This window comes from Prionailurus bengalensis, chromosome E2 (genome assembly GCF_016509475.1).
Source record: "Prionailurus bengalensis isolate Pbe53 chromosome E2, Fcat_Pben_1.1_paternal_pri, whole genome shotgun sequence".
Lineage (NCBI taxonomy): Eukaryota > Metazoa > Chordata > Mammalia > Carnivora > Felidae > Prionailurus > Prionailurus bengalensis.
In genome coordinates this window covers 50,298,924-50,318,072 of record NC_057352.1, presented here as the reverse complement: position 1 = coordinate 50,318,072, position 19,149 = coordinate 50,298,924, and the positions used below count along the sequence as shown (strand labels likewise).

General features: G+C 40.7%; 1 protein-coding gene across 4 annotated transcripts in view; it reads left to right on the top strand.

Moving 5' to 3' along the window:
* The window catches only part of CFDP1 (craniofacial development protein 1), a 124,104-nt gene that overhangs the window by 8,104 nt on the left and 96,851 nt on the right, over positions 1-19,149 (top strand). For all 4 annotated transcript variants that reach the window (XM_043599701.1, XM_043599703.1, XM_043599702.1 and 1 more), the window contains 4 exons: positions 1,947-2,064; positions 3,348-3,567; positions 4,093-4,220; positions 16,256-16,375. In XM_043599701.1, coding sequence (XP_043455636.1) covers positions 1,947-2,064; positions 3,348-3,567; positions 4,093-4,220; positions 16,256-16,375 — 586 coding nt within the window. The remainder of the gene's footprint in view (positions 1-1,946; positions 2,065-3,347; positions 3,568-4,092; positions 4,221-16,255; positions 16,376-19,149) is intronic.

The following is a 19,149-nucleotide window of genomic DNA, read 5'->3' as shown; positions in this document are numbered from 1 at the left end:
AGTCGGACACTCAACTGACTGAGCCACCCAGGAATCCCTAGGTTTTTTTAAAGTGTTTTGAAAAATGCTGAAGTCATTATGTCGTGATGGGAATACGTTCTTTTATCTTTTTGAAGATTTTATAAAGGCTTTTTTTTTTCTTACTGTGTTATCTCTGAATGACTTTCATGTTTTCAGTCTTGCCTTTCATATTGGAGTCTTTCCTCAAATGTTTGGTGGTCCTTGGTTCTTTGTGAATGAAATATTTAAAAGCTGATTGGATGGGGGCGCCTGGGTGGCGCAGTCGGTTAAGCGTCCGACTTCAGCCAGGTCACGATCTCGCGGTCCGTGAGTTCGAGCCCCGCGTCAGGCTCTGGGCTGATGGCTCGGAGCCTGGAGCCTGTTTCCGATTCTGTGTCTCCGTCTCTCTCTGCCCCTCCCCCATTCATGCTCTGTCTCTCTCTGTCCCAAAAAAAAATAAAAAATAAAAAAATAAATAAAAGCTGATTGGATGTACAGGAATATTTAAAACAGTACTATTTGTAATAGTCCCAAACTGGAAACAACCTCACTGTTCATCAACAGGAGAATGGATAAATACATCATGGTCCAGTCATGCGGTGAAACACTACTTCAGAATGGGAGTGAATAAACTGAGCTACAGTAGGTGACCTACACACAGCATGTTGAGCGAGAGAAGCTGGACACTCAGGAGTCAAATTGTAGGCTTCTGTTTGTTTAAGGGTGGAAACTAGGCAAACCTGATCTGTGGTGTTAGGAGTCACGATGGTCCTTGGGACGGGGTGGTGGCCAATGCCCGGAACAGGGCACAAGGGGCCTTCTGGGATGCTGGTTCGTGTTCTGGTTTTTGAGCTAGGTCTGGTTATACAAGTGTGTTCTCTTTGTGTAATTTCATTGAGCTGTACAGTAGATTTGTGTGCTTTTCAGTGTGTGTGTTATGCTTCAAATAAAAGTTTACATGAAGTAAAAAAGAAAACTACTTGAATCTCCATATGGATAGGATTTATTGACTGATGCCTATAGAGCGTGGTCATCCTGGGCATCCAGGTAACACCTTTTCGTTGGGAACCCCTGAATGTCAGTGTCTGAGGATGGGAACTGGACTTTTTTTTTTTTTTTTTTAATGTTTATTTACTGAGAGAACGTGTGCACGTGTGAGCAGGGGAAAAGCACAGAGGGAGAGAGAGAATCCCAAGCAGGCTCTGAGCCAGACACGGGGCTCAATCCATGAACTGTGGGATCGTGACCTGAGTTGAAATCAAGAGTTGGACACTAACTGACTGAGCTGCCTAGATATCCTAGACATGTTTGTTCTTTCTGCTGTGTCTACCTGGAAGTCTTTAGGCCTCTTTTTTGTCAAGGTCTCTTTTGATTACTTTTTTTTTTTTTTTTTTTTTGAGAGACGGAGACAGAGCACAAGTGGGGGAGAGACAGAGGGAAATGGAGACACAGAATCTGAAGTAGGTTTCAGGCTGTGAGCTGTCAGCACAGAGCCCAACATGGGGCTCGAATCCACTAACTGTGAGATGACCTGAGCTGAAGTCAGACGCTTAACCTACTGAGCCACCCAGGTGCCCCTCTTTTGATTACTTTTGAAAGATACCCAAGTTGTGGTGGGAACAGTAATTTCTTCTTTGAACAGTACAGTAGTAGAATTGGAATTTCCATTCATTCATTCATTCATTCATTAATTCAGCAAAGACATAACAAACCAGATCTGTGTCCTCATGGTGTGGAGAGCATAATAGATATTGCAAACATCGAATATAAGCAGGTTGACTTATGGAGGGAAATATGGATGATCTGGAAGCCTAGAATAGGGAAGACTTCCCTAAGGAAATGATATTTTAGTTAGACCAAGAACAGAGGAAACTACTAGACTTTATTTTTAATGAAAATGTCTTGTCTTGATGTGTCTGACCACCCTGTTATGTGTGTGATTTCAGGTGGAGAGTATAGTGAAGATGATGTAAATGAATTAGTGAAGGAAGATGAAGTGGATGGTGAAGAGCAGACACAGAAAACCAAAGGGAAAAAAAGAAAGGCTCAGAGCATTCCATCCAGGTGATGCTGCCCTCAAGGCCCTCGGAAGTCAGGGGCTGTTGTCACAGCTTTCCTGATGGCTGGGATTGGTCTGATGAGTTCTTACTACCAGGGTTTCTTATCTTTGTCTTTCCAAGGGAAACATTTGGTGACATTTAGGATTAACACAAAAGACCCCACAAAACAAAGAGTGGCATCCTCTGTGTATGGTTTCTTGTTTTCACTGTCTCACATCTTGCAGGTGATAGCACAGCAGTACAGTTAGCTATACCTTCTTTTTAGTGACTGCATAGTGTTACATTAGGTGGTTACACCTTGTTTTAAGCATTCCCTTATTGAAGGGCATTTAGGTTATACCTTGTCTTTCCTACAGCAAACAAGACTGCAGTGAGTATTCTTTGTTACGTCTTTTTGTACAGGTACAAGTATATCTGTGAAACAGATCTGTGGAAGTAGAATCGTTTGATCCAGGGTTTGTACAGTAAAAAAAATTTTTAATAAATATTAGCAAATTGCATTCCATAGGCCTGCTACTGAATTACACCCCCGCCACCACCAAATTATGAAAATTTTGACAGGCTATTTAGCTCAGATAAGAGAATCTTCCATAGAAATCTTTTATCTCTCTTTGATTAGTATTTATATCTTTTTGGGCATTGAAGCAAAAAAGTAGATTATCATTTATAAAAAAGGAAAAAAGAATTTTCATAATGAAAATTGAAGTCAGAATAGTCTAAGAAGCAATTCACTCTTTTAGGTTTTGGGCCCAGTTCTCTGGTCCTTGAGTTTTTCTGTATGCCAGCTTTCATATTTTCAGAAAGTGGGAAAAAACATGGATTTTTTTTTTTTTTTTTTTTTTTTTTTTTTTTTTTTTTTTACCTCCTGAGAACTCTAGGAAGAAACAGTGCCAATAAATTTGATGCTCTCCTCAATAGAACATGTTCTCCAATTGGAGTATATGTTCTTGGAACACACTTCCTGGACAGATTGATTCTGTGAGGTGATTTTGGGTGTTTTCTTCGTGAAAATAGCTGGTCCTGATTTAGAAGTAAATCACTATATTTTGAGTCTCAGTGTTTGGGGAAATTGCTAACTGTATGAGCTCAATTCTTTCCTTCCACAGAATCTCAGCTTACCTCCCCTGCCTTCCCCAGGGGGGTGGTGGGGTGTTAATCAGTAGTCCTCAGATTTTAAAGTTTTCTCGGATTTGCAACAGTATGTTTGGAATCGAGGAGGGGATAGCTGAAATAATTTCACATTATCTGTCTTGTCTTTCCTTTTCCTCGTGACTGTTGGTGATTTAGGAAGAGAAAACAAGGTGGCCTCTCATTAGCAGAAGAGGACGAGGAGGACGCCAACCAGGACTCCGAGGGAAGTAGCAGTGAGGACGGAGATGCAGCTGCGGAGCAGGAAAAGGACATTGGCTCAGACGACGCGAGGAGGAAGAAGGAGGATGAGCTCTGGGCCAGCTTCCTCAACGATGTAGGACCAAAGCCAAAAGTGCCCCCAAATACACAAGTTAAAGTAAGTCGATAGCCAAACGAGGTGTAGACTTTCCGGAAATACCCTAAGTTCCCCGGATAGACTTTTATTTCCAAACTGAGATTTGCTGCTTACAGCAGAAGTCAGACCAGATGCCTTTTTTCCATTTATTTATTTTTGAGAGATTGAGAGAGGCAAACTGCAAGTGGGGGAGGGGCAGAGAGAGAGGGAGACACAGAATCCAAAGCAGGCTCCAAGCTGACAGCACAGAGCCCATTGCGGGGCTTCAGCTCACAAACTGTGAGATCATGAGCTGAAGTTGAACGCTCAACCGACTGAGCCACCCAGGCACCCCGTGACCGGATGCCTTTTAAAAAGAATTCTAAGCAAAAAGCAAAGCATTCCCTATGGTAGAAAAAGCAAGCCTTTCTAATCAAATACATTTCCAGTAGGTCTTCAGTTTGGAGGTGAAACATTTCAGAATAGCCCAAAATAGCATGTTGGGATGGTTCTTTTAGGTTTCATCCTTATGTGAAACTGTGATGGTATCTCTTACCTTTTTCATAGAGTGGAGGGAAGACTGAAGGGACGGGTTCAAGTAAATTGTTGGTCAGAGCAGAAGAGCTGGAGAAACCTAAAGAAACTGAAAAAGTTAAAATCACCAAGGTGTTTGATTTTGCTGGTGAAGAAGTCAGGTAAGGTGACCGTTACAGACTTTGAAACTAGTTTGTTTAAAAATGAGCATCTTTCTGACTGGTGTTAGACATCTGGCCTCATTCTACTCTGTCATCATAATATTTTGGAAGAGTTTTGTTTTCCACTCCAGGAAAGTGGTGGTTCCATGAATTATCAGGGAACATGATGTAGTTGCAGGTACTGTGAAGTGTCTGAGAGGAAAAAAAAAAAAAGAGTTAAGTATTTGGTTCCACTTATTGCCATGCCTTGTGACTTTGGCTGAGTCATTTTTCGCAAGAGTCATTTCTCCCATTTTCTCCCCAAAATTCATATTGGAAAAAAGAATTTGGCATTATTAGTTTTATAAATTGTGTGGAGCAGAACTTTTTATTTTTTTAAAAATATTTTTCCCCAACTTCTTCTGAAAGATTTCACATAGCATTATGCTACAAGAATTCGTATTACAATGAGTACCCGTATACCTATTATACACATTCACCACTTGTTAATGTGTGGCCTCTGTCTCCATCATCTAGATCTGTATTATTGTCTTTTTGTTTTGGCTGAACCATTTGAGAATTGCTTGTAGTCATCATGATGCTTCACTCTTAAATATGTCTGCACAGTTTCCTAAGAACGCGGGCGTTCTTCTTCATGGTATAACATAACTGTTACATCCACTAAATTTCACATTAATGCACATTATTATCTAAATCTGTGGTGAAGGATGCTGATTTACAATTTTCAACTTGCTGCAGACCAATACTCTTATAAAACACAATAAAAAGGAATTGCTAGAAAAATAAATTTAAAAGATATAGAAAATACAAGCCCAAATTTTTAACAATGAGATTCAACAGATACAAATATACATTTCAATAAATATAGTCTAAATGAACATCAGATAGGAATAGGAAGAGATTTATATAGTTCTGCATGCTGTTTATTGAAGGTGGGAGTATAAATAATTAGTACAGGGAATCACTGTTCTGTTTATACGTTTACATTATTCTATAATAAAAACAAAACAAAAAGCCAGGAGTAAAATATCAGTTCTCAATACTTCACATCTAGATGCACACCTTGAATACATACTTGTATATATTAATTTTTAGTTTTTAATGTGACAAAATAGCTCATTTCTTTGTTAATTTATTGTGTCTATGATGGATACATGTTCGCACTACTGGAGGATAATGGATATGTAACTTCTGTGGGGTTTTTTTTTATGTTTATTTTTTTATTTTTATTTATTTTAAAAAAATTTTTTTTTTCAACGTTTTTAATTTATTTTTGGGACAGAGAGAGACAGAGCATGAACGGGGGAGGGGCAGAGAGAGAGGGAGACACAGAATCGGAAACAGGCTCCAAGCCATCAGCCCAGAGCCTGACGCGGGGCTCGAACTCACGGACTGCGAGATCGTGACCTGACTGAAGTCGGACGCTTTTACCGACTGCGCCACCCAGGCGCCCCTATGTTTATTTTTGAGAGAGAGAGAGACAGCGTGAGTGGGGTAGGAGCAGAGAGAGAGGGAGACACAGAATCCGAAGCAGACTCTAGGCTCTGAGCTGTCAGCATAGAGCCCGACGCAAGTTTTGAACCCACATACTGTGAGATCTGGCCTGAGCCGAAGTTGGACACTTAACCGACTGAGCCATCCAGGCGCCCTGTCTTTCTTTCTTTTTCTTAATAATCCTCATCATAAACCCATCTCACAGATATTCTCGTGAGGATGGAAATACAGATTTTAAAACTATTTCAGTTAAGTTCAAGATTTGTATTTTTACTTTTATACGGAATGAAGGCAGTGATACTGTATTTTCAAAGTTTATCTTTAATGCTTCATCAGTAGCCGATTCCAACAATTTGTCCTGTCAGGTTATAATTAAATTTAAGTTATATTTCAGTGGAAAACAGGAATTCTGCATGCATGAATTCCCTGTGTCTGGCTATTCTTTTGACAGAAAATGGAATTCAGAACTTTCAGTGAGACATGTTAATCTGTAGAAACTCTGTTCTTCCAGGCTTCTGGCTTTCGTTTTTATTTATAATTTATTTGCTACTGAAATCATGTTGAATCATTTCCTTGCATGGAAGTACCAAGATTATTAAAAATACAAAAGGTCAGACAAATAAGCCAAGTTATACTGTCTGATTGAGATCTTTAAAATTGGAGGCCAACTGGTGTTTTTCTTTTAAAGACACTAAGTTTATTCTGAAGCTCATCTTGTCAACAGCATTTTTCTCTTTCATAACCATTGTACCTCAGCATGCGATATAACATATGTACATTTCCGGTCAGCTTTCAGCTTAACACATATAAAGACAGGCATTGAAAAAATGTAGTGCATTAGCCTTACATAATTTACAATTTTTACTGCTGTACTAAGAACAGTGGAGTTGTTTGTTCTGGTGGCAGGATTTTTCTCGGTGAAGGAAGCAGTGTGTTAATTTTATGTTCTAGCACAAGCTCCTTAATCTGATCTGTTCTCCTGTCTTGCAGCTGTGCCATTAGAACATACTCTTCGATACACTTAAAATCCAAATCACATTGTTAACAGTGCAATCTTAGTTTTATTATACAGATTGGTGTCAGTTAATGTTTGTCAACCAGAAACTGATAAAAGAATCCTTTGCATCACCCTCATGTTTAAATCACACATGTATCATAATTTTCATGTTAATAATAACCTGGCATTCTTCAAATGCATTGAAAAAACATTTTGCTAACTTTATTATCATTCTCACTATCATAAGCTAGATCTTGAAGCCTTCAAGCCGTGGTGTTATTGGAAAGTTGTACTTGAATCACCTTCTTTATCACAGATTCACCAAGCTTTCCAAGCAGACATCTTCCATAAAGTCTGACTGATGTCTTGGCCGTGGCTCATTCTTCTTTAGTTAACCAAAAGTGCTTCTTTCTTGGAGGACTACAATACACTAATTAACGTTAATGTATGGAATTTGGCACCTGTTTCTATTGGCTTTTTAGGTCAGTACTCTTTCTTTCAAAGAATTCTTTTGATTTTGGATTTATGATTTGTATATAAATACCAATGAAGTTTTGATGAATTCGTTGCCTCATTAGCCAAAACATCTGCAAAGAGCTCACTATGGTTTTAGCACTATATGATCAAAAACCAAACTCCGTGTATGAGTGCTCATAAAGTAAAAGCAGTTTGACCTTCGATTGGCCTTGTTTCTTTGGAATTGCTTCCATCATCACGTGGTTTACTACTGCTGCACTCAGAAAAGCTTTGTTTTCTTTAGAGAAATACCCAGGGAGGCTTGTTTTGCCATCACTACATTAGGATTAAGAAAATAATATTGATTTTACTTTCTTAATTTAATTATTTAAAAAAATTTTTTTTAAGGTTTATTCATTTTTCAGAGAAAGAGAAAGCCTGAGTGGGGGGAGGGGCAGAGAGAGAGGGAGACAAAAAAATCTGAAGCAGACTCCAGGCTCTGAGCTGTCAGCACAGAGCCCGAAGTGGGCCTTGAACCCACGAACTGTGAGATCAAGACCTGAGCCAAAGTTGGATGCTTAACTGACTGAGCCATCCAGGGGCCCCGTCTTAATTTAATTTTAAACTATAAATTTAAAAAGTCACACTTGGTTAACAATTAGAATGATTGTAAAAATAATTTATAAAAATAAATGCTTATGTTTTATCACATTTTGGGGTTTTGATAAAATAACCCTAAACTATCACACGCATGATAGCGTTGCACTGTGTGTGACTAATACACTGATGTCACATGTGACCACCTTGCGAGTTTGACAGTATCCAAATTGTTCTGTATTCATTGAGTCCACTAGTCGTGTCTTGAATATTGTGACATTGTCAGATTGCTAAACAAATTTTCAAATACTTACATTTTCTGTACCCATCTTGTATTGGACCAATAACAATTAGTTTTGTAGCCCACATTTTAAGTAGCTCTATATGCAATACTACTCAAGTTTTTTACCAGTTTTTCCAATGATAAATTCTTTTATAGCTGTATTTCTTGTTCAAGTCCAATATCTAATCCAGGATTACACTCTGCATTTAGTCTTTTTAGTCTTTTCTTGTTAAGCCCTTTTTTTAAGCCTTTTATTTAAGTATTTCGTGACACTGGTATATAGAGTTGACCCTTGGACAACACAGGTTTGAACTACATGGGTCTATTTGTAAGTAGATTTTTGTTTCCACTAAGTACAGCACAGTACCATAAATGTATTTTCCTTATGATTTTCTTAGTAACATTTTCTTTTCTCTAGCTTAGTTTATTGTAAGAATACAGTATGTAATACATATGCAAAGTGTGTGTTGTTTATGTTATCAGTGAGGTGTCTAGTTAACAGTAGCCTTTTAATGGTTAAGTTGGGGGCAGTCAAAAGTTACACGTGGATTTTGGACTATGTGGTGGGCAGGTAGCAACACCCCCCTAACTGCTGCTTTTTCAAGGGTCGATTGTATGTTTTTTTGTTTTTGTTTTTTAATGTTTGTTTATTTTTTTTATTTTTTATTTTATTTTATTTTCAACGTTTATTTATTTTTGGGACAGAGAGAGACAGAGCATGAACGGGGGAGGGGCAGAGAGAGAGGGAGACACAGAATCGGAAACAGGCTCCAGGCTCTGAGCCATCAGCCCAGAGCCTGACGTGGGGCTCGAACTCACGGACTGCGAGATCGTGACCTGGCTGAAGTCGGACACTTAACCGACTGCGCCACCCAGGCGCCCCATGTTTGTTTATTTTTGTGAGTGACAAACAGAGCTCAAGCCGGGGAGGGCAGAGAGAGAGGGGAACACAGAATCTAAGGCAGGCTCCACGCTCTGAGCTGTCAGCACAGAGCCCGATACAGAGCTCAAACTCACGAACTGTGAGATCATGACCTGAGTGGATGCCAGACGCTTAACTGACTGAGCTACCCAGGCGCCCCAGCAATTGTATGTTTTTAAGAGTCCATCTGTTTTGCGGGATGGTCCTTAGTTTGGAATTTTGCATAGTTTACTCATGATAGGCTTCATATTCGTCACCTAGACAAAAATGCTAGGTGATGTTTTTCTTCCTAGTACATCAATAACAGTAAGTTAGACCACTTAGGCAATATCTATCAGAATTCTCCATTGTAAAGACACTCATTTCCCTGATAATCAATCATTTTGGGATCCATTAGATAGTTCTTGATGATGTGAATTAGTAATGTTATTTTGCTGCCAGAAATCACACTGGAAACTATATATAGAGTTTTCCAGTAGAGGGTAGCAGAACACTGACAGTAAGCCTTTAATGGTTTGGAAATCGTACAAAATAATGCAGAAAGTGTTTGATACACCATTAGGAATATATAAAAAGTTTTAGAACTCTTTCTTGGCTTGTATTATTTCCCATGTGTCATATAGGGTAGCCAGGAAAGATTTACAGCTTTATGATCAGCCCTACACAGAGAGTAAGAAAAGCTGGTAAATAACTGTTGTTATGAGAAATCATTAAATTTTCTGATCAAATAAGTTTTGTGAATGTATTAGTATTTATATTAATGACACAAATTTCCTATTTCATTTTGTAAAGCAAAGGGATGGGAATTTTAAGTACTGGATAGGTATTTGGGAATCTGCTATTTCTATCATTTGTCAGAAGAGGGCAGCATGATGTCTTTTAAAAAAAAAAGAAACAAAGAAATTGCTCAGGGAAGCACCTTTTTTTTACCCCTACAAATGTATACATTCTCATGTATACATTTCATATTCAGAAGTAATGTACATTTTTTACTTAAAAAATGTGTATTGCAGAGATACGTAATGGGACAAGCAAACGTTCTCTATAACTCCTTCCTCCTAAAGAAAATAAAACCCTGTTAATAATTGGCATTTGGCAGGATTTTTTTTTACTTAGATTATTTATACTTAAAATTTAGGTATTGTCAGAAGTCCTCACATAGGAATTTGGGAGGCCTGAATTATAATTGACAGCCAGATGCAAACCTGACATATGGATTTGAGCATATCTTTTAATCCCTTGATGTCATTATTCTGCTTTTTCTTTTTCCCTTTGTATCAAGTTAAGAGCATTACTGCATCTAAGAAATGTGAGAAAGAGCTAGTGATGACTGTAAGAATTTATAAGTATAAGCATAAGGTAGTGTTGGCACAAAGTTAGTTTTTTATGTTTAATTATGTCTTAATGATTAAGCTTTGGATTTTTATCTTTTTGTTTTGTTTTCTTTGCCCTTGAAAAATGTGTAGCTTGTAATCCTTTAGGAATGAGGAAAAATTATTTGTTTGTTTTTTAATGTTTATTTATTTATTTTTGAGAGAGAGGCAAAGCACCAGTGGGGGAGGCAGAGTGAGAGAGAGTGACAGAGAGAGAGAGAGAGATTGATTCATTCATTCATTCTGAAGCATGCTTCAGGCTCTGAGCTGTAGCACAGAGCTTGATGTGGGGCTCGAACTGAACAAGTCTCGAGATCATGACCTGAGCGGAAGTCGGACATTTAACTGACTCAGCCACCCAGGCACCCCAGGAAAATAGTAGTTTTTATTCTTCTGTATCACATAACCAGCTGAGCCAGTTAGCTCAGACTTTCCCAAATGATTCACCTTTTGGAAAAGGCCAGTCATGGAAAGTTTCTGCCTAAATAAAGACTTTTTAGGAAGTTCTGAGGAAGTGAAATGAAGTTAAAATGACATTTCTGCTGATAACGCTTGAACTGACTATTGCTAATAGTGGGTGTTTCCTGTCAGGGTTCCCTCTTGTATATTTGAAGTGGTCTATAATTTAACTGTTGTCCTTTTTTTTTTTTTTTAAGTTTATTTAATTTTTTTTAATGTTTATTTTTGAGACACAGAGACAGCATGAGTGGGTGAGGGGCAGAGAGAGAGAGAGAGAGAGAGAGAGAGAGAGAGACCCAGAATTTGAAGCTCCAGGCTCTGAGCTGTTAGCACAGAGCCTGACACGGGGCTCAAACTCACGAACCATGAGATCATGACCTGAGATGAAGTCAGACGCTTAACTAACTGAACCACCCAGGTGCCCCTATTTATTTGTTTTAAGACAGTTTGTGTACGCGAGCTGTGGAGGGGCAGAGAAAGAGAGAATCCCAAGCAGGCTCCCTGGCTGTCAATGTAGAGCCTGTTAGGGGCTTGGCCTCTGTGAGATCATGACCTGAGGGGAGACCCAGAATTGGATGCTTAACTGACTGAGCCACCCAGGCACCCCTAACTGTTCTCTTCCTTGAAGAAGATATTTTGAGAGCTGAAGTTCTTACTGATTATTAAAAATGGATTTCTTCCAGGGGCACTTGGGTGGCTTAGTGAGTTAAGCATCTGACTTTGGCTCAGGTCATGATCTCGCCATTCACGAGTTCGAGCCCCGTGTCAGGCTCTGTGCTGACATCTAGGAGCCTGGAGCCTGCTTCAGATCTTGTGTCTCCCTCTCTCTGCGCCTCCCCCATTTGTGCTCTGTCTCTCTCTTTGAAAAATAAACATTAAAGGGGCGCCTGGGTGGTGCAGTCGGTTAAGCGTCCGACTTCAGCCAGGTCACGATCTCGCGGTCCGTGAGTTCGAGCCCCGCATCGGGCTCTGGGCTGATGGCTCGGAGCCTGGAGCCTGTTTCCGATTCTGTGTCTCCCTCTCTCTCTGCCCCTCCCCTGTTCATGCTCTGTCTCTCTCTGTCCCAAAAATAAATAAATGTTGAAAAAAAATTAAAAAAAATAAAATAAAATAATTAAGACTTTAAAAAAAAAAAGAAAAAGAAACATTAAAAAGAATTTTTAAAAAAATGGATTTCTTCCAGACATAACAATGAAGAGTAAAAGTCTGCTTATGTTTTTTCTTGTTGATTCCTAAAGTCCCTGAGAGAAACATAACAGTTTATAGATGTCATTTCTTTGTGACTGTGGAAAGGACCTTGGCATTAAGAAACTAACAGAGATACTCCCATAGGCTATGCTTTTTTCATGGTTTCTTTGTGGAACTTACTATATATCCTGTGTTGTCATGATTTATTTCATGGTTGGCTGTCCTGATGGACTGTGAGCCCCTAAAGGGCAGAGACTATGTATATATTTTTATTTATACGTTCCATACCTAACACAGCTCCTGGATCTAGGGTCTAGGTTGCTTTTCAGAAACTGTTGACCAAATTGCTTTAGGCGGCCGCGGCAAGGGCTTTGTCACTGCTGTGGTAAAACAAGTGAACAAAACAAAACATGCTTTGCAGAAAGGCTTCTTTTACTTTCCTTATAGCTTGGACCGCTTGATCTTCATCTGTTATTGTGCACATTCTAAGATCTTACAGTGATGTGCCTTGATGTGGATCTTAAAATTTGCGATGTCAGCTCTGCTGTGGGAAGTCAGTAGTAAAGTTTCTTTTTTTGTTAACAACCTCTAACGTATTTTCTCTTTTTCTGAAATTCCTATTCAGTTGATAATAATCATGAAGCTATGCTAGGCTATGCTGTGGAAACAAACCCAGAAACTCAGCAGCTTAACACAGTACAGTTGACCCTTTGAACAGCACAGGTTTGAAGTGTGGGTCCGCTTCAGTGTGTATTTTTTCTTGTGTGATTTTTGTAATGTTTTTTTTCTCTTTAGCTTACTTTATTATAAGAAAATGGTGTAATACACAAAATGTGTGAAATCGTTTATGTTATCAGTAAGGCCTCCTACCAACAGTAGGCTATTAGTAGTTAAGTTTGGGGAAGTAAGAGCTTATACGCATATTTTCAGGTGTGTGGGGGGTCGGTGCTCCTGACCCCATGTTGTTCGAGGGTCAGCTCTATATGCATATTTCTTACTGGTGCCAAGTCCAGTCCACGTGGGCAGCCCTCCATCCTGTAACTAACTCAGCCGTGTGGAGCTTTCGAGGTTGCTGTGGTAAGGGAAGAGTGAATAAATAGATTTTCATTTAATTACCCTGTTTTCACAATGAGACTTCAGCCCTGCCCAATGAGTTTGGAAATTCTGTGGTTTTCATTTCTCCAGCGAGTAATGGGGTTTTGCCAGGTTGGATGGGGGACAGCATATGGTATGAGGTTCAAGAAGGGGGTCTGGGATCTAGTTGCTCCTGATACAGACTTGCAACTCATGTTAGCCCTGCTCCTCTCCTTCTCCCTTCAAAGGTTCCTGGTATTTCAATTTACTGAGCCATTCTGGAATAGCGTAGTACAAATCGGCTTGCTTGTTCGCCGTTCCGTATGGCTATAGGCTTAGGTCAGAGAAAACAAAAACCAAAGCCAATTTCTACTTGTTTCTTTACTTTCTACCTTTAGAAAATTTGAGTGACATCTTCTTTCTGTTGCATCTTTTCATCGTATCCTTGTGTAATTTTGCCCTTTGTAAATTTATTTACCACTGTGTAGTAGGGAGTGGAGAATCAAGTGTGTGTTCAGACCATCATTTCTAAGTGCAAGTATCTGCTTGTTCCTTAAAAAAAATTTTTTTTAATGTTTATTTTTGAGAGAGGAAGAGAAGATGAGTGGGGGGAGGGCAGAGAGAGAGGGAGACACAGAATCCGAAGCAGGCTCCAGGCTCTGAGCTGTCAGCACAGAGCCCACTATGGGGCTCGAACCCACGAGCCGTGAGATCATGACCTGAGTGGAAGTCAGACGCTTTACCGAGTGAGCCACCCAGGCGTACTGAGTATCCACTTGTTCTTAATGAGCCGTCTCAGGTCTGCCCCCAGATTCTACCCAGGGCAAGGAGATGCAAAGCAACTCTTTTTAGTCCAGTACCCTGGGACTCTACATTAAGGTTTAGGTTTGGGTGTGGGTTTGTTTTGGTTGCCTGTATAGCAGTGTAAGGAATTACTTCAGAGTTTAGTGGCATAAAACAATTGTTTTATTGTAATTTCTCATAGTTCTGGAGGATAGCTGGGCTCAGGCAGCTCTCGCGCAGGGTGTCAAGCAGTTGTAGTTAGTGGCTGGATATGAAGCCACCTCGAAAGTTTCCTTGTTCTCATGTCTTAGGCCTGGACCGGAGCACGCTCTTCAGGCCCTTTCTGTGTGGTCTTCCTGTATGTTCTGCGTAGCGTGGTGGACCAGAGGAGCCAGGCATCTTGCATGGTAACTTGAGGTTTAGAGGTTGCATTCTCAAGAGAGAGCGCCAGGTAAGAGCTGTGTCATCTTCTCAGCTAGCCTCAGGAGTCATGTAGTGCCACCTCCACCGAACTCTGTAAATTGGCAGCACAAAGGCCCACCTGATTAAAAGGAGGGGGTGCCCTATACTTCCCTTCTCGTTGAGGTGATGTCGGGTTTTGGAAGAGCATGTAGAATGGGTTGTGGCAACCATCTTTGAGAAACAGAGTCTAGTATGGAGTTTTCTCTAGCATTGCTGCTTAATCTCTGGACAGTCTTGGAAAAGTGACTTAACTCCTTAGATTTCCTGTTTCTTGCTCATGAAATGTAAATGTGTCAGCCATTGCAACAGAAACGCTGTGTGACAAACCATCCCCAAAACTCTGGTATACAACAAGCGTTTGTTTGTTGCCTGTGTGTTTCTGAGTATCTGGGGTTCAGCTGATCTGGATTTGGCTCTAAGCTGCCTGTTGGATTCAGATCTGCAGTGTGTGTCTTTCAGCCATCTTGGACCAGCTTGAGGCGTATTCTTCTTATGGGGCCAAACATGGGGAACTCAAGGGGCAAGTGAAAGAGCACAGACACGTTAAACCTTTCCTGTCAGACATCTCATTGACCATTGAAGCGTGTGCCCAAGCTCAACATCAGGGGGTTAGACAAGTTTCTTCTTGCTTAACAGGAAAGGAGTGTATATTTGCTGAATGATGATCTAATCTGTGGTATAAATTCTCCGTCCTGTTTTTGACTCTTGACTCTCATTACTGAGAAGTTCATTGGGAGAGTAGAGAGACACACACACCCATTAAGCCTGATAAAGAGTAAGGTAGGACCAGATTTTGGAGGGTCTTGAATGGGAGGTTTGGCAATTTATATTTGATCCTCTGAGTAATACTGAGCCATCGCAAGAATGTGGGCAGGAGAGTAACAGAAGGTAGTGTTGCTTTAAGTCACCCCTCAAGATTAACTTGCCAGTCTTTCCCGGTGAAGATTCTCAATACAAAACTCTCCAACTCTTACTCTGTGCCGCTTGAGTAGGTGTCACCGCGCTGAATGCAGGAATGAGATGGCTCTCAATAAGAAAACTTGCTTCTGCTCCCAAGAAGCCTGGATGGAAGGAGAGAAGAGACAGGTTTACATTCCTGCAAAGATGGAATTTATTGGATTCACCTGCCATTATTCGTGGCCAGTTTACTGGAGGACCTGGTTGAACATTTAGAGTACGATGACCTTAATCTTGGGCCCTCCTACAGATAGATTGGAATTTAAACAAAATTCCTCAGATGTTTTTATTGACTTGGCAAGACTGAGCAGGCATTAGACACTTCTCTCTTTAGCGGAGATTTCAGACAGTGTAGATAACCTTATTTGATCCTTTTAGGACTCAGTTTTGTTGAGGACCATTTTTCCAGGTTTGAAATTGGACAGGATTCTCAATCCTGTAGCTTTTTTCCACTCCCAAATGGGTGTTGATCTAGCCAGTTTTAAGGTATTTTGTTTCATCTTTCAGTTATTTTAGCTGTAAAATAGGGGCATTCTGCGGAGTATTTCCAATCGTTTATACTGTTGCTCTTCTTGAAATAATGTAGTGTTTTCCTCCCAAATATTCCATCTCCCTAATCCAACTTTTACTAGACCTTTAAATAGGAGTCCTCATCTCCACGTGAGGTGAGTGGCAGAGCCTTCTCAGCCATCACGTCGGTAGCCACAGGGGCTATGAGTCAGCAGTGACTGCGGGAGCGTGTGGCCTTCTGGCAGAAGTAATGGAGGGGATTTTAGGGACATGAGGTACATTCGTTGTTGTTCACTTAGTAAGGGAAAAATGCCTTTCTTTAGAACTGTTGTAGTGGACTTGAATCAGAAACCTCACTCAGTAGCCAAAACTCATCGTAAGCTCGGTGGGTGTTTTCCTTTCTTAGTGTCATTTATTCCCCTTAGATTTTGTTTCTCTCTTTTTATTCTTCTTGTAAACTTGACATCTGCTTCCTTGCAGGGTGACTAAGGAAGTGGATGCAACATCTAAAGAAGCCAAATCTTTCTTCAAGCAAAACGAGAAAGAAAAGCCACAGGCGGCTGGCCCCGCAGCTGTGCCGCCACTCCCTGCGGGGTCCGGGTGAGTGTCCTGCTCTCGGCCTCAGGTGCGCCTGGCGGCTGGCGAAGCGGCTTTCAGGACACGGACCCCCTTTAGCTCGTGGGACTCGCTTCCCCACAGCAGGAATTCTGCTGCCGCTTTGCCTTTCCTGAAATAGTCGCCAAAATGGAAGATGCAAAGGAAAATTAGCCTTAGGTTTCTCGTTTGATTCCAGCCTGAAAAAAGTGCTGATTTCCAGTGTTGACCACAGAGCTGAACATGTAGTAGACTTTACTTTTAAAAATCATTTTTGTATGAAAATATCAGCAGTTTATTAGAACTTCTAGTGGAAATTGGGATAGAGTACTCGGTCCCATCCCCCAAGGACCTCAAAGGAACATAGGAAGGTCAAAGCTGATTTACAAATAATTCTCTTAGCGCGTTGTCAGGAACTTAATAATTTTTCTTTCTTCATATTTTCCATATTACTTGAGTTATTTTTAGCTGAAGAGTTGAATGTTTTCCTTTGGAGGAAATAAAAATTCCCTTCCTCTTAACACGTATGTAAGATGTAAAGCATCACGGCCAATATGAGAAGGCAGGGCGCTAGCATACAGGCACGGGAATGCGGATCCCGGCCCGGGGCCAGTGCCCATTGGCCAGCCGCTGACTTCTGTGGGAAGGCCTGTGTCCTGGAGGGTTTGAGGTGGAACAGGTCACTTCCAGGGGCTTCTCCGACCCTTTGGTCACAGTCTGTCACTTCTTCCTTCCCTCCCTAAACATACCTACCTATCTCGTCGCTACGAACGGTAAAGTTTTGTCTGGGTTTTTACATTAAAAAACAAAAATTGTCGGTTTTCTTATCAGACTATGGGCTTTTCTAGGACGGTCCTTTCTCATCTTTGCAGCCCTGGCCCCAGACAGTGCTGTGTAACCGGGTGTGTGCTCATCTAGGTTGCGTTTACCCAGAAGCAGACCCTGAGACAAAGGTTTGAGTACGAGTCATTGATGTGAGAGGTGACTCCAGGGCTTCTGGAAGGAGGTGGGAAAGGCTGAGAATGCAGCCTGGCCGGGATGTATGTTCTAGCAGGTTACTGCCGGTAGTGGCTGGTACTCACTTGGTTTTGCTAGGCATCTCAGGATGGTGGTGAACAGCTCAAAGAGGGTGAGGAGACTGGAATAGTTACCCTCTGGCTTCCACCTGTCACTGGCTCAGGGCTGCTTCTGCATGCCTGCCGCGCTCAGGCTGTGAGTTCAGGTGCTTGAGGAAGATCCTGCTCTCCAGGTGTGCCGTGATGGTGAGCACGAGGACGTGGCCAGGCCGTGTCCGCATCTGCCCCGGCCTCTTTATCTGCTCCTTATTCCATGTGTTTCTCTCCCACTGGAGCGAGTGGGTACCAGAAGTCATGTAGCAGTTACACCGAAACCTGAGAAGGAAAGGGATTTGAGAGCTTGCTACCACGGCGGAAACGATGTGAACAGAGTGATGTGAGCAGAGTTCTCCACACTGGCCCTGTTAATATTTTAGGCCAGTAGCTTTCAAGCTATGGTTTGCAATCATTGTTCAAAAGAAACTGGGGCTCCTGGGTGGCTTAGTCATTTAAGCAATTGACTCTTGATCTCAGCTCAGGTTTTGATCTCTCAGGGTCATGAGTTCAAGCCCCGCATTGGGCTCCACACCCAGTAAGGAGCCTACTTAAAAAAAAAAGAAAGAAAGAAAGAAAGAAAGAAAGAAAGAAAGAAAGAAAGAAAGAAAGAAAGAAAGAAAGAAAGAAAGAAAATGGGATAAAAAAATATCATACTGTATTATATGGTAAGTATTGTTTCATAAAATTTTTATTTTGGTTATTGATGCAGCTATGCTGAGTGACAAATGATATTTTTAGTACGGGTTGAGATTTCAAAAAATGTGAGGCTCTAGGCTGAAACAGCATGTTTTTAGCCTTATAATTGTTAAGTTGTTTGAAAGGGATTCTCTTCAGACCAGTAGCTTTCAGACTATTGACTGCCACTCACGGTAAGGAATACATTTTACAGTACTCTATACTATGCTTGTAAATATAGGTGTGTAAGAAAGTGAAATAAAGTTTGGTGAAATATTTACCTGTACGACGTATGGTGAATTCTGATTTTCTGTTTTACATGATTGTGTATAATAAGTGTCACTTAAAATGTCATGGGCCACTGAACTGATTTCAGAATCTATAATCTGAATTGACAGATACTCCCAAGTTACATAGACAGTCTTCTGCAGGTTTTACTTGGGTTACCAGGCTTATGTCTGGTATTAGTAAATGGTGTCTCTTGCATTTATTAAGTGTTACTGTAAAAGTTACCTGTGGATCAAGTACCAGGTAGAAATGCAAAGTTTCTTGTACCTTAGCGTCCTAGCATAGTTCATTTCACCTAGCACAATTTTTACTTCTAATCGCTTGGTATTTCTTTAAATAATCCCCTATTGATGCTTAGAGATTCTCCTTGGAAACTGTGTGTGTTTCAGAAAACACTCTGTTACTATAATTACGAAGATAACTAGAGGAGGGAGAAAGTGGGAGCTTAACAGGGTCATCTTGTTTAAGTCACTAAGTCACTCATGGAAATCTCACAGCATTCTATATCTATGCCTTCCTTTCTTAGAAAGAGCTAATAGCTCTCAAGGATAAATTGCTGAAATGGTATCTGTATCAGGGAGACCCAGCAGGAAACAGATGGCATTGTCAAAGTAGGATGCTTTGAGGAGAGTTTAATAACTCACAAAGTGATGAAAAACCACAGGGATGGAATAGTATGGTGAGCCTGGGGCTAGTAAGAATGAG